Genomic DNA, 13,071 nt, shown 5'->3' with positions numbered 1-13,071 from the left:
CCGGCCCGCCCCGCCTGTCTCAGCCAACTCTCGCTAAGCTCCTGCGTAGACGTCACGAGTTTCTAGGCAGATCAGGCAAATCCTCCGGCCAGGAGCGTCTTCGTGCGCCCCCTCCCGGCTGTGCCTACCAAACGGTCGGAGCGCGTGGCGGGCGCCTGAGAGCGAAGCGGGCGAGGCGAGGAGCGGGTGGGGCAGCAAGGAGCGGCCCTCAGTGAGAACTTGGGTCTTGTTTTCTTTGCTTAGATTCATGCTGGGGGCTTCTCCCAGCTTTCCTGTCAAATCTGTGGGGGTCTGGCCTCCTGGTGGGCTTCACCTCCTCACACTCTGGAATTTTTGAGGATCACTCATTGAAGTATTTCCCCCACATAGTTAAAAAATGTAAAATACCATCCACCTTTAAAAGGCTTCATGGCCTGTTGGGCTCAGAGCCACGTTGTGTACACACTGCACGGGAAACTCCTTCCGAGCCACAACTGACTGGGCTCTGTAACCGAGGGGTGGGCGCAGCCCCTCACTCAAATATTTGCAAATAATTTATCTAGTTCATTAATTCATTCGTTTATAGTCGTTGAACACCTACAGCCATTTTGGGTGCTTGGGATCCATCAGTGAAAAAGGCCCTGCCCTCACGGGGCTTACAGTCCAGGCCGGAAGTAGACCAGACTCCCAGGCCTGAGGGGTCAGGGGGAGTGTGGTAGAAGGTGGTGCTGCCGGGGGAAAAGAAAGCAGCAGCATCGACCGAGGGTGTGCTGGGATGCGGCCTGGGCACCCCGGGTTGAAAAGTGCTGCTTACAGTGGGCTTCGTTGAAAAGACACATTGAACTGGGTGAAAGAGTGTTCAGGAAGGAGGAAGCAAATTCCAGGCATAGCGAAGAGACAGTGTTCAAAGGGTGGGATGTGACTCAGGTCTGTGTAAGAAACTGCAAGAACCCCTGGGATGTAAATGGATGGTGAGCATCCCAAACTCTGACAGGAAGTCCAGTTTGGCTACACAGCCAAAGCCATCCAACAGCACATGCATGTTTGCCACCCTCCCCTCATTGCCCACCACTCTCCCTGCAACCCTTTAGTGGCTGGAGTACAGGCCTAGAATAGCCGACAGTTTAAACCTTTAATTTAGGGTATAGTCTACAGAGTGAGCAAAAGGGATTTCAAGATTTAAAAACTTTCCCATTAGGGATGCCGCTTTCTTTTTCATTAAGAAAATGAATATAAAATTTCATGTTTCAGGGCTTCCCTGGTGGCGCAGTGGTTGAGAGTCCGCCTGCCGATGCAGGGGACACGGGTTCGTGCCCCGGTCCGGGAAGATCCCACATGCCGCAGAGCGGCTGGGCCTGTGAGCCATGGCCGCTGAGCCTGCGCGTCCGGAGCCTGTGCTCCACAACGGGAGAGGCCACAGCTGTGAGAGGCCCGCGTACCGCAAAAAAAAAAAAAAAAAATTTCATGTTTCAGTACCTGATCGTAACATGCCACAGGGAAAACGAGGATGAACTTCTCTAATTTTCTCACATAAGCCTGGCCTGACCTTTTCTCCATATCACTTCATGCTTTAACAGACTTCTGCGCATAATAGAAAATGCAGCTCAAAGGGGACCTTTCTGAGAGACCGTCTCAACTCCTTCAGAGAGAAGTAATGATTCCCTCCTCAATGCTCCCTGATCAATTTGCTTATCATTATCAGCAGCATCAAAGAACAGCACCATCACCATCATCACATTTATTGAAGACTTAGGTGCCAATAGTTGGACTGAACACTTGAATTAACTCATTTAATTCTCATTTTACTCCCTCTCAATATTTATGATAACATTCGGCACAGTATATTGTTATTTGTATTTACATTTGTCTTTCCCTCCAACTACCAGGAATTCCTATGTCATAGGATAAATCTTGGTAACTTCAACACCTTACTACAAGCCTGGCTCGATAATTGTTTGCTGAAAGAATGTATGAATATAAGTAGTCCCAATTGGGACTTCTGTACTCTTTTCAGCAGAGCTGTTGTTACTCAAAACACTTGTTTTGAAATGCCCTTCAGAGTCTGAGGTTACGTTATTTAGAATCTCTTCACTGTTAGGAGGTCTTCCTTTGAAAGAGATGTAAGTTACTCAGAGCTAAGTTTGGGGAATAAGGTGACTGAGTAATATCACTTTTGTCCAAAGAATAATATTGGGTTGGCCAAAAGGTTCGTTGGTTTTTTTACCGTAAGATGGCTCTAGTAGCACTTAGTTGTCTTTAACTTCATTGGAAACAATTATGTTAGATTGTATGTGACAGCTGTCCTATCAGTGCACGTTTAAAAAAAGACATCAAAGTTGGTGAATTTTTGTGTAGCCTTTTAGTATTGAAGATGGAAGAAAAAAGCAACATTTTTGGCATATTATGCTTTATTATTTCAAGAAAAGTAAAAACGCAACCGAAATGCAAGAAAAGATTTGTGCAGTGTATGGAGAACGTACTGAGACCGATTGAAAGTGTCAGAAGTGGTTTCCAAAGTGTCGTGCTGGAGATTTCTCGCTGGACGCTGCTCCATGGCCAGGTAGACCAGATGAAGTTGATAGCGATCAAATCGAGACATTAATTGAGAACAATCAACGTTAAACCATGCAGGAGATAGCCCACATACTCAAAATATCCAAATCAGGGTTGAAAATCATTTGCACCAGCTTGGTTATGTGAATCGCTTTGATGTTTGGGTTCCACATAAGTGAAAAAAACCTTCTTGACCATATTTATGCATGCAATTCTCTACTTAAACGTAATGAAAATGTTCTGTTTTTAAAACAAGTTGTGAGAGGAGATGAAAAGTGGATACTGTACGATAATGTGGAACAGAAGAGATCGTGGGGCAGGCGAAATGAACCACCACCAACCACACCAAAGTCCGGTCTTCATCTAAAGAAGGTGATGTTGTGTATACGGTGGGATTGGGAGGGAGTCCTCTATTATGAGCTCCTTCTGGAAAACCAAATGATTAATTCCATCCCAGTTAGACCAACTGAAAGCCGCACTCGACGAAAAGCGTCCAGAATTAGTCAACAGAAAATGCATAATCTTCCATCAGGATAAGGCAAGACTGCATGTTTCTTTGATGACCAGGCAAAAACCGTTACAGCTTGGCTGGGAAGTTCTGATTCATCTGCCATATACACCAGACATTGCACCTTCGGATTTCTATTTATTTTGGTCTTTACAAAATTCTCTTAATTGAAGAAAATTCAATTCCCTGGAAGACTGTAAAAGGCACCTGGAACAGTTCTTTGCTCAAAAAGATAAAAAGTTTTGGGGAGATGGAATTATGAAGTTGCCTGAAAAATGGCAGAAAGTATTGGAACAAAAGGGTGAATACATTGTTCAACAAAGTTCTTGGTAAAAATGAAAAATGTGTCTTTTATTTTTACTTAAAAACCAAAGGTATTTTTTGGCCAACCCAAAAGAATAGCTTAATAAAGAGACTGATATTTCTTATGTAGCTTAAAAGCCAGTTCTAAATCACTTCCCAAAAATGTTTTGAATAATAGTGTCATCACTGGATTAAATTTATAGCCTCCCAAAGTGATTGTTTTGAATGGTAGCATTTACTTGGGAGTGTAAATTTTGATATGCCTATTGTTTTATGCGTGTATAAAAAAGACCAAAAAAAAAAAACAACCCTCTTTCAGACCAGCATACAAGTAAAGGTAGACTTGTACACAACCCAGTGTATGAAAATTAAAATGGAGAATTAGAGGATAGTCACTCATTTATGGAATATCCATAATATGCTAGGCACTGTGCTAGGTGCTGGAGATGCAAGATGATGAAAGTATTATCTCTTGTTCTTAAAGAATTCCTAGTACAGTAATGATTACATCATTAAAATAATGCACTGAGCTGAATTACATTTTAATATACATAGCTTCAGAAATCGTGTTTGGCATAAAGTGAGGTACAGATAATGTGTAATAAGTGAGGGATCATGAAGTGGGATAGGATTAGTCAAGAAAGTCCTTTCTTAGAAGAAATTTGCTTGAATGGGGTTTTGAAAGAAAAACTTGGTATGGATTGGCAGAGAAAAGAAGTGGACACTTAAGATTTAACTAAGCCAAAGTAGTAATCCAAATGTTGCTTGGTGAATCTGGAGGCAGATCAGAAAGAGATGGATTATCTTGAGGGATATTTCATAGAGGTCATGAAGAGAGAGTCCTGAAGAAATATTTCTCCCATAAGAGAACAGGACTTGAGTGAACATGTTTTCTAGATTCAGGGTCACTTTCCACTGGACTGCCAGATAAACACTGCCAAATTTCATCTCTCTAAACCTCACTTTTCATATGTCTATGCTAACAGCCATCTTCTATTGACTCAAACAGAGGCAAACATGTAAACAGGTAAGTGCAATACAAGCTTATATAGGAATCTCACTTACTTTCATAGCCCCTTCATTATTTCTCATATTTTCCTATGTCTTTTTGCTATGCACATAAACCAAACTGAAATAGATGCAAGAATTTCTTTTCGTACCTCCATACCACTGATACTCTTGCTACAATTTCTCCAGACCATGCAAGCTTTTAGGGAAGGAGCTAACTTTGAACAGTATCAAAGAAAGAATTTCCTATATCCTTTTTCTCTTTTTCTGTCACTTTCTCCAGCATTGCTGTCTCCTTTCTTCCTCTCCAGCTTTTGGCCCTTCTCATAAGGATGGAAATGCTACTGTTTGGTGTCTGGGCCCTGCTGGCCCTGATTCCTTGCCCAGGTGACGCTTTTTGGGAAAGTTTCTTTAGCTAGTATGTGCCAGGGCACAGGTCAATGAGAAAGAGGATAGAAAATCCTGAGTGGGGTGACACTTTTGTATTCACTCATCTGGACCCTTGGGAGAGAGTCCTATTTCTTGGATCTAGGACACAGAATCCTAGGTGTTTCTGGCTTGTAACTGGGAAAACCCACATTAAGGGACAGGATAATAGACCATCAGAAAAAACCCTCTCTAAGAAATATACCTTCTCTGCTTGGCTCCCTGCTGCCCCTGGACTGTCCTATTCTGCTTTCGGGAATATTTTTACTTCTTTGTTGCCATCTTTTATGTCACGATGAGCTACAGTAGGATCTCGATAGGACAGGGCCCATAGTGCAGTTGTGAAGAGCGAGTTCTCCAGATGGCAAGAAAGGAACTGGAGCCTTAGTGGGTAACACTGATGCAAGAGTTGTGTATTCCCAGAAAGGACTAGTATTTGGGAGATGAAGTAGATGGTAGACATGGAATAGCTAAAGGGGACCGGTAAGGGAAGTTTTCAGGACACTGTGCCCCTCATCTGTATCAGACATTTAAAACTTACCTGATGTCTCTCTCACTGTTCCTGAGAAGAGTTCCCTAACAGAGTAAACTCTTAAGCATCCAAAAACATCTATTGCCTTAGCACCAAAGCAAAATGGAATAGTCTCACTTTGAGAAGAAGAGGTGAAAAGTTCCATGGAAATGAGTGACCCTGGGAGTCACGTTTATACCAGTGGTTCCCATAATTTGGTGTGCACAAAGGTCACCAGGAGTGCTTGTTTTGTTCCCTTGAGTATTTCCAGGTCCTGCCTTCACAAATTCTTAATCATTCAGTCTGAGGTGGAGCTGGAATCTGCAATCTACAAGCATCCCAGCATAATTCTGGTGAAGGCAATTCTTAGACCAGAATTTGAGAAACACTGCTTTGAGGTATAAGTAACAAAGCTCTTTTTTTTCAGGGGTCTACTTACCCCATGAGGGCCCTCAGCAGCCAATTCTGGAAGTTTCCAAGATTTCTGGAAGTTTAGGAAGAGAATGGTTTCCTGGGCATGATTTTTAGCAACGCCATAGTTTCCATGGTGACACTATTAGAGAAATCGAGATCCCAAGAAAGATGATGAGAGGAGGGAATGGTGGTAGAGTCAGGATTCTAACTTGTTCCTTAAGGGTCTTTTTCTTGTCTGTCCCCTGTACCTTTTTATTCAGGGTAGGTTTCCTATTCTCTAACCTGTAACTAGATAGAATAGGCTCTGTATTTTCTTTCTTGGGTCTTGTGGTCCTCACCAGAGTCTTTGGCATATGTGGTTGACCTTTTCAGGGGCTGCAGAAGACCTATTTGAGGTTTCTGTTTGGCCACAACAGGCCCGCCACATCAGGCCCTTGTAAAGTATGGGCAGTCCCTAATGGTCAACTGCAGCACCACCTGTCCAGACCCGGGACCCAGTGGAATTGAGACCTTATTAAAGAAAACCCAGGTGGGCAAAGGGCCTCAGTGGAAGGAGTTTCTCCTGGAATATGTCACACAGAATTCCATCCTGCAGTGCTTCTTCTCTTGTGCAGGGATCCAAAAGGACATAAGCCTTGGCATCACTGTGTACCGTGAGTGGGGCTGAGGGCTGGGGAGGAAGGGAAGAGTGGGGGAACATGACTGTGCCTTCTTTAGGGAATAATTAGAAAGAGACTTATTTTAGGGGAGAGAATTGTGGCCCTTAATAAAGATTTCTGTCCTCCTGTAGGGATTCCAGAGCCAATTATTTTTCTTTCCCTTTGGTGTAGGCCTTTAAATTAGGAGCAGACCATAGAGCGCATCCAGACATCTGTGCTTTTGAGAATATGTTCAAATACAGGAGGCATTTGCTAATGATGCTAATTTATAAATTATCAAAAAAGTATAAAATCATTGTTGAATTATTTGTCACAAATTTTTAGAATAAACAGGGATTAGGGAAAGCGGGGTCTTTGTAGGCTGGGGTAGCTGGAGAAGTCTCCACGGAAAAGGAGGCTCTTGAGCTTCATTCCTGCAAGTGGCTAAGTTTTGAAGTGATGGGAATGGGCGAGGAGCCTCTTTCAGGTAGGCAAATAGCATTGGCAAAGATGTAGCCATAAGAATAAGTGTGATCTCTGGGGTGTCAGAGCTTGGTTAGCTAGGGTGTCGTTTTCGTGTGACAGTAAGAAGCTCCTCAGAAGTTGCTCATGCCTCTGAAGCACCTCTGGTAAGAGAGAAAAGCTCTCCAGAATGGCAGCAACTATCAAAGCAGGGGGCCCCTCAACAGTTAACATTTCTTGGCTTTAGCCACCTTTGATGGGACGAAGAAGGCTAACTCATCTCATCTAGGGCAGAAAGCTGACACTGTTCATCAGATGGCTTAAGAGTAGTGGTCACCTTCTGTCACAGGCTTCCTGTCCTATACCATTTCTTTCTGGAGAGTTGAGTATCTTTCTCTCATCAAGCCCACCTTTTTGTCTTAAAGAGCCAGCAGAGCAAGTGATCATGGAGCTGCAGCCTGAATGGGTGGCTGTGGATGACGCCTTTACAGTGACATGCCACGTGCCCAGTGTCACACCCCTGGAAAACCTCACCCTTACCCTTCTCCAGGATAACCAAGAACTACATAGAAAGAATTTTAGGAGCTTGGCTGTGGCCTCCCAAAGAGCTGAGGTCACCATCAGTGTCAAAGCCCAAAGGGAGGATGACAGGTGCAATTTCTCCTGCCATGCAGAACTGGACCTGAGTTCACATGGTGGAGGGCTCTTTTGCAGCAGCTCAGCCATCAAGGCGCTCCGAATCTTTGGTGAGTCAGAGCCCAGGTGTGGAGGGAATCCTGGGGCTCAGTTTCCTCAGCTTACCTTGGCCTTTGGCCCTCATTTCCCATAGTGTTTAGGATGAGGGTGTAAGGGTAATTGAGCTCCACCTTTACTTGAGTTTTAAACTCACTGTGGGGGACAGAGAGCTTCTAGCCTCACTCCCTACATTGTGGGGTCCTATATGACATGTGATTTATCATGGCTTTTCTCCTTTCTTTCCTTTTCCTCATTTCTTGGCAGAATTCTCTCAGAGCCCCCAAATCTGGGTCTCTTCACTTCTGGAAGTTGGGATGGCAGAGACCATGAGCTGTGAGGTGGCTAGGGTGTTCCCAGCTGAAGAGGTAATGATCCACATGTTCCGGGGAGACCAGGAGCTTAGGTCCTTCCTCTCCTGGGAGGGAGACACAGTATGGGCCAATGCCAGTGTTCGGGCCATGGAGACTGGTGATCAGGAGCTGTCTTGCCTTGTATCTCTGGGTCCAATGGAACACAAAACAAGAGAGCCAGTGCATGTCTGTAGTAAGTGACCTGCCTCTTCCCTTCCCTTGACAGTTCTCTGCCATTGAAAATGTCCATAGTAAAGGTTTGGTGATTCAACTGCAAATTTCCCTACTAATCTTTGCTAGGTATACTCCAAAGTGAACATTAGTTTTCATCTTTCTCTAAGCGCAGGGATGCGCTGAGGCAGTAGTTCTATCTAGCCTTCACCCTGTTTCCTTAGGCCATAATACTTACAGAGTGATTCTGAATGCTTGAACTTATTCCTAGGAACAATGATTTGAAGTGAGGAGGAAATGTGTAAGATGGAAAGACATCTCGCTATCCTTGCAGCAGAGGCATAGCCAGACGTGTGCATGCGGCACTTGTTACAGGAGAAGCTCGCAAATTTCCACAGCATCTCGTCGCTCCCGCCAGTCAGCACAGAAGCAGTAATGGTATCCAGAGTCTTTCCCCTGCTCTCCGCCTGCCCGAGGGGTGCCACCAGCAGCAAGAGTACAGAGGTGGCTGTCAGTTTTGAGAAATATGTTTCATTCTCTTTTTCCTTTCTTTATAGGCTTCCCTCTGCCAATCCTGGAGGTAGAAGAATTATACCATTGGCAGGGACAGAAATTAACGTGACCTGCTCAGGGCATGTATTAACATCACCCAGCCCTACTTGTCGGCTTCAGGGAGCCCCAGATCTCCCTGCCCCTGGGGAGCCTGCCTGGCTTTTACTTACCGCCAGGGAGGAAGATGATGGCCGAAATTTCTCCTGTGAGGCCTCTTTGGAGGTCCAGGGTCAGTGGCTGAGCAAAACCACTGTGATCCAACTCCATGTCTTATGTGAGTAGAAGCCTGATCTTTCTTGTCAAAACAAGGATTGTTAGTGTTCCATTTCCAGAGATCTTGGCCAGCAGCTTCATTATTAGAGTTGCCACATTTTTCTCATTTAAAAAAAAAAGGAGAAAATAAAATTAAAGCTCTTCAAGCTTACCTTACCCCTAGGAAAGTGAGTAGGGAGAACCCTAGGGGGAAACCAGGAAGAGAAAAGAAAAAGTGGTCAAAGTGATCAGGCAGTATTAGTTGAGGGCCAAAGGCTGAGAACATAGGAGGTGATAGTTGGAGCCTATGCTGAGGAGGGAAATTTCCTCATAAAAACTTGTATTTTGAAAAGTAGAAAAATCGTTGTCTCTGGGTTCACCCCTACCCATGTTCTCACTCACTGAGAAGCAAAGATGGGAAGCAGGGACCCCAGGGCCATCATTGACAAAGCAGTTCAGATCATTTAGTCTCAATCCATTAAAATGCCCTGTGCTGCATCTCAGTCTCGTCCAAGGAGGAAAAAGAGTAGCTCAAAGCAGGGAACTGATGGTCCTCCCCTTGGGAAAGAAAGCTATTGGGTGGAGGAGACACAGCGTCTGGATTAGGGGAGGGACAGGGAGCCGAGCGTGATGGAGACAAGGGAATGTGGCGCCCTGAGCTGGCCCCTCTGGGGACCTGTTTTTCCAGACAAGCCACAATTAGAGGAATCTGGTTGCCCTGGCAACCAGACCTGGTTGGAAGGGATGGAGCAGATGCTTGCCTGTGTCCCAAAGGGAAACCCGACACCAATCTTGTTGTGTACCTGGAATGGAACGATCTTTGACCTTGAAGTGCCACAGAAGGCAACCCAGGACCACTCTAGAACCTACTGCTGCACAGCCACTAACCAGCTGGGCTCTGTCAGCAAAGACATTGCTGTCATTGTTCAAGGTGACTGCAGCTCCCCTGCTGCCAGACCCAGAATGGAAATCCCCCAGGGGTTGGGATTCTTAAACAAACATGGAAAGAAGAAAGATTTCGGTGGGCTGGGGAGGGTGAGACTGACAAATGGGCCTTGTGGGCTGGGGTGGGGCGATTCTCCTGCCCTCTATCACTCCCAATTCTCTGTCTTCTGTGCTTGGGCAGGACTGGATGAAGGAGTCAGTTCCACCATCTTTGTCATTATTATTGTCATCCTTGGAGTGGGCGTAATCATCATAGCACTGTATTTGAACTATCGGCCCTGCAAGATAGAGAGGAGGAACTTGCCCTATAGGCAGAAGGAGAAGAACAAAGAGGAGGAAAGCCAGTTTGCTGTTCAACAAGCAGAAAAGCACAATGCACAGAACTGTTAGTTAGAAACAGCTATTTGGTTGAAGGCACCCTCTACTACTGGGGTTTCCTGAGGGAGGGAGGAGGGAGTAGAAGAGAAAGGAAGAGACATTATCCTTTGTGTTCTATGGTCCCATAAAACAGTGTTTCAGGCCCTCATGTCCTGTGGATCCAATCCACCCACAAGCTCAACTCCTCTGAGTAGGAATTCAGTCTCAGTGTTAACTGGTGAGAGGGCCTCTTGCTCCTTGCTGTGTGATTTATCCGTCCACTCTCAGATTCAGAAAAGAAGATCCTGCCTGTGCCTTGTCACCCCCATTCCCACTGCCCTTTGCTCCCAAACATCAGACTGAAGAGATAGCCAGAAATATCTCTGAAATACAACTCATTTCTCATGGTTTCCTCATGACTAAGTGGGAACCAATTTCTTAGTCTGGGGACTGGAGTTTGAAGGGAGTCAATACCAAACAAAGGGCTAGGAGTCAGAACCCGAATCCCGCCTACACATTCCTGTGCTCCCCTAGCCTGGGGTTCTGGAATGCTGGCTCCCAGAGCTGAGCTTGATGACATCATTAAGGCTCAGTGTCTGGTTAGGCTTCAACTCACTAACCATCTATTGTGTGCCATAGAGGAGTATACAAATCATAAGAAATTCCACGCTGGGTCAGACAAGCAGCTTTTCTAGCCCAGTGTTCTGTCCCTGCAATGGAAGGTAGAGTTCTTCCATGAAATTGAGCTCCAAACATCTCTGAATTCCTTTTCATAATCCATTATAGAGTAAATCATCTGTGAGTTCACATTAAACATATTAATTTTTTTTACCTGTACAAGCTCTTAGGTTAGAGTTCCAATGTTTATTCTCCTTTTACATAAAGAAGTATATATTTTTATATGTCTGCAAACTTCCCTTTAAGCTTCAGGAGGACTCCTCTTGTGACAATGTTCACTATATGATTGAGCTTCCTTCTCTGTTCTTTGGAAAGATTATATTCACCCCCTAGAGAAGACATGAAGAATTGTAAAACCAGGTCTCTTCTCCAAAATCAGTCATGTATGGGTCACTGAAATGTTGGAAATGATAAAAAGTAAAAGTGATTTTATGACCTCTGAAAGTATTTCTCTTCTGTGTCACTGCTGAAAGTTTTTATTAAGTCACATAGTTGCACTTTGAGAACAATCTCTATGAAAAAAATATCAAGTTGGTAGCATAACCAAACAGCCCAGGGCAGGTGGTGCGTTAGTTCAGGAAGCAGCCTTTCTGACTTGCCTTCAAAACTAAAGTCCAGACTTCCAGATACAGGTCCACAGCCTTCCAAATTGAAGACACCAGATAGAAAGGACACAGCATCAGGCATCAAAGTGAAAAAACTGTCTCATTCTTGCCAGACCTTTCCTGAGTCTGGGTTATGGATTAGCTATAAAATAATCCTTTGGTTTCAACACATACAAAGCAGCAGGGATACAATGGTGAACAAAATACTGTCCCTGCTGCTACAAGCTAGAGCATGTCAACAGGAAAGCACAACTGCACCTTAAATGCTATGAATGGGGAAGCACAGGCCCTTAGGAGAACACCTAACTCAGGATCAAGGAAGGCTTCCCGGCGGGAGCTTGGAAATACCCCGTTTGATTTTGCAAAACAGCAGCCCTCCAAAATGACCTTCTCTGCTTCAATTTTTCTACTAAATATACTAGCCACTGCTCTCTCATCATGTGAGTAATAGAAATTATTCACTCTTCTGAATTGAGCACTTGGGGAAATAAGTTAGAAAGAAGAGTATGGAGTTGCCTCATCTGGGAATCTTCAGTCATTTCAGTGTCTTGGGATCAGGTCTGTAGCTGTCTCATATCTGCAAACCCCACCTCATGGCCCCAGTGCTCTGTGGAACAGTGAATCCTAAACAGGAGGGAGGAAGGGGGTCATTCGGACTTCTTGGTCCACCGTGGAGACCCTGGAGGCTTAGCCTGATCCTGCCTTTGCTTCTCACTGCCACATGGTGTCACTGTTGACAGCATCCTACACAGTCCATCAAACCAGTACTACAAATCCAGGTTCCCGGGTGGGCTGCAAAGGATCTTCCAGGGAGGACAATCGGCTTCCCAGGGCTTGGTCCGGCTTCGGTGATGCCTTGCATGGATTTCCAGGGTTACAGTTCTTAGAGCTGGATACTTTGGATTAGCTGTCCTCCAAGGCTTCTCAGATTTGGGTAGGCTCTTGCCCTCGTAGATTTGGAACCTCTGCTTCCTTTCTCTCCCCAGGGATCCACACAACCAGGGGTCAGGTGGCCCCTCCTAGTCAATTCTTAAAGCACAAAGGATCTCATTACATCTTTTTTCCAGAATAATACAGCTGGCCACTGCTCACCCTTCTAAGGGTAGCTGCCTTCAGTGTCTCCTGGGGGCCCCACCCCCTAAAAGGTTTTGATCACACTCCTTTTCTGAAAATAGAGTAACCAGCTCACACTTAACAGCAGCTACCCTGATTATCTCCAGGTGAAGAGAGCAACGTTTAATACTCCAAAATTTAACCTCTTAGGAAAGTCAAGGTGACTTTCTTTTAGACCTGAGAAAACAAGAATCTTCAGTGAAGCTTCTTACTATAGGGATGATAATAACAGCATTTATCTATTACATAATTATATTTGAAAAGAAATGACATAGTACTGGTAAAAACACTAGCATAGTGTCATATACATGTATTTACAAGTATTAGTTTTTACTATATAATGCTGGTGGTAATCACACCCATAATAAACTGAAAGCAAGAGACAGAAATCTGAGCTCTACCCACCACCAGTCCCTCCCATCAGGAAACTTCCACAAGCCTCTTAGATAGCCTCATCCACGAGAGGGCAGACAGCAGAAGCAAGAAGAACAACAATCCTGCAGCCTGTGGA

The 13,071-nt window shown here is 44.7% G+C and overlaps 1 protein-coding gene across 1 annotated transcript; it reads left to right on the top strand.

Moving 5' to 3' along the window:
• The first annotated feature begins 4,683 nt into the window (after positions 1–4,683).
• Positions 4,684–10,197, top strand: LOC112410466 (intercellular adhesion molecule 5). The gene is given in 9 exon segments (XM_024761127.1): positions 4,684–4,738; positions 6,075–6,127; positions 6,130–6,355; positions 7,228–7,548; positions 7,802–8,080; positions 8,616–8,648; positions 8,651–8,884; positions 9,551–9,793; positions 9,989–10,197. Coding segments are annotated over 9 exon segments (1,653 nt in total).
• The last annotated feature ends 2,874 nt before the right edge of the window (positions 10,198–13,071 follow it).

This window comes from Neophocaena asiaeorientalis, unplaced genomic scaffold (genome assembly GCF_003031525.2).
Source record: "Neophocaena asiaeorientalis asiaeorientalis breed wild unplaced genomic scaffold, Neophocaena_asiaeorientalis_V1.1 scaffold30, whole genome shotgun sequence".
Lineage (NCBI taxonomy): Eukaryota > Metazoa > Chordata > Mammalia > Artiodactyla > Phocoenidae > Neophocaena > Neophocaena asiaeorientalis.
This window is presented reverse-complemented; position numbering and strand designations above follow the sequence as displayed.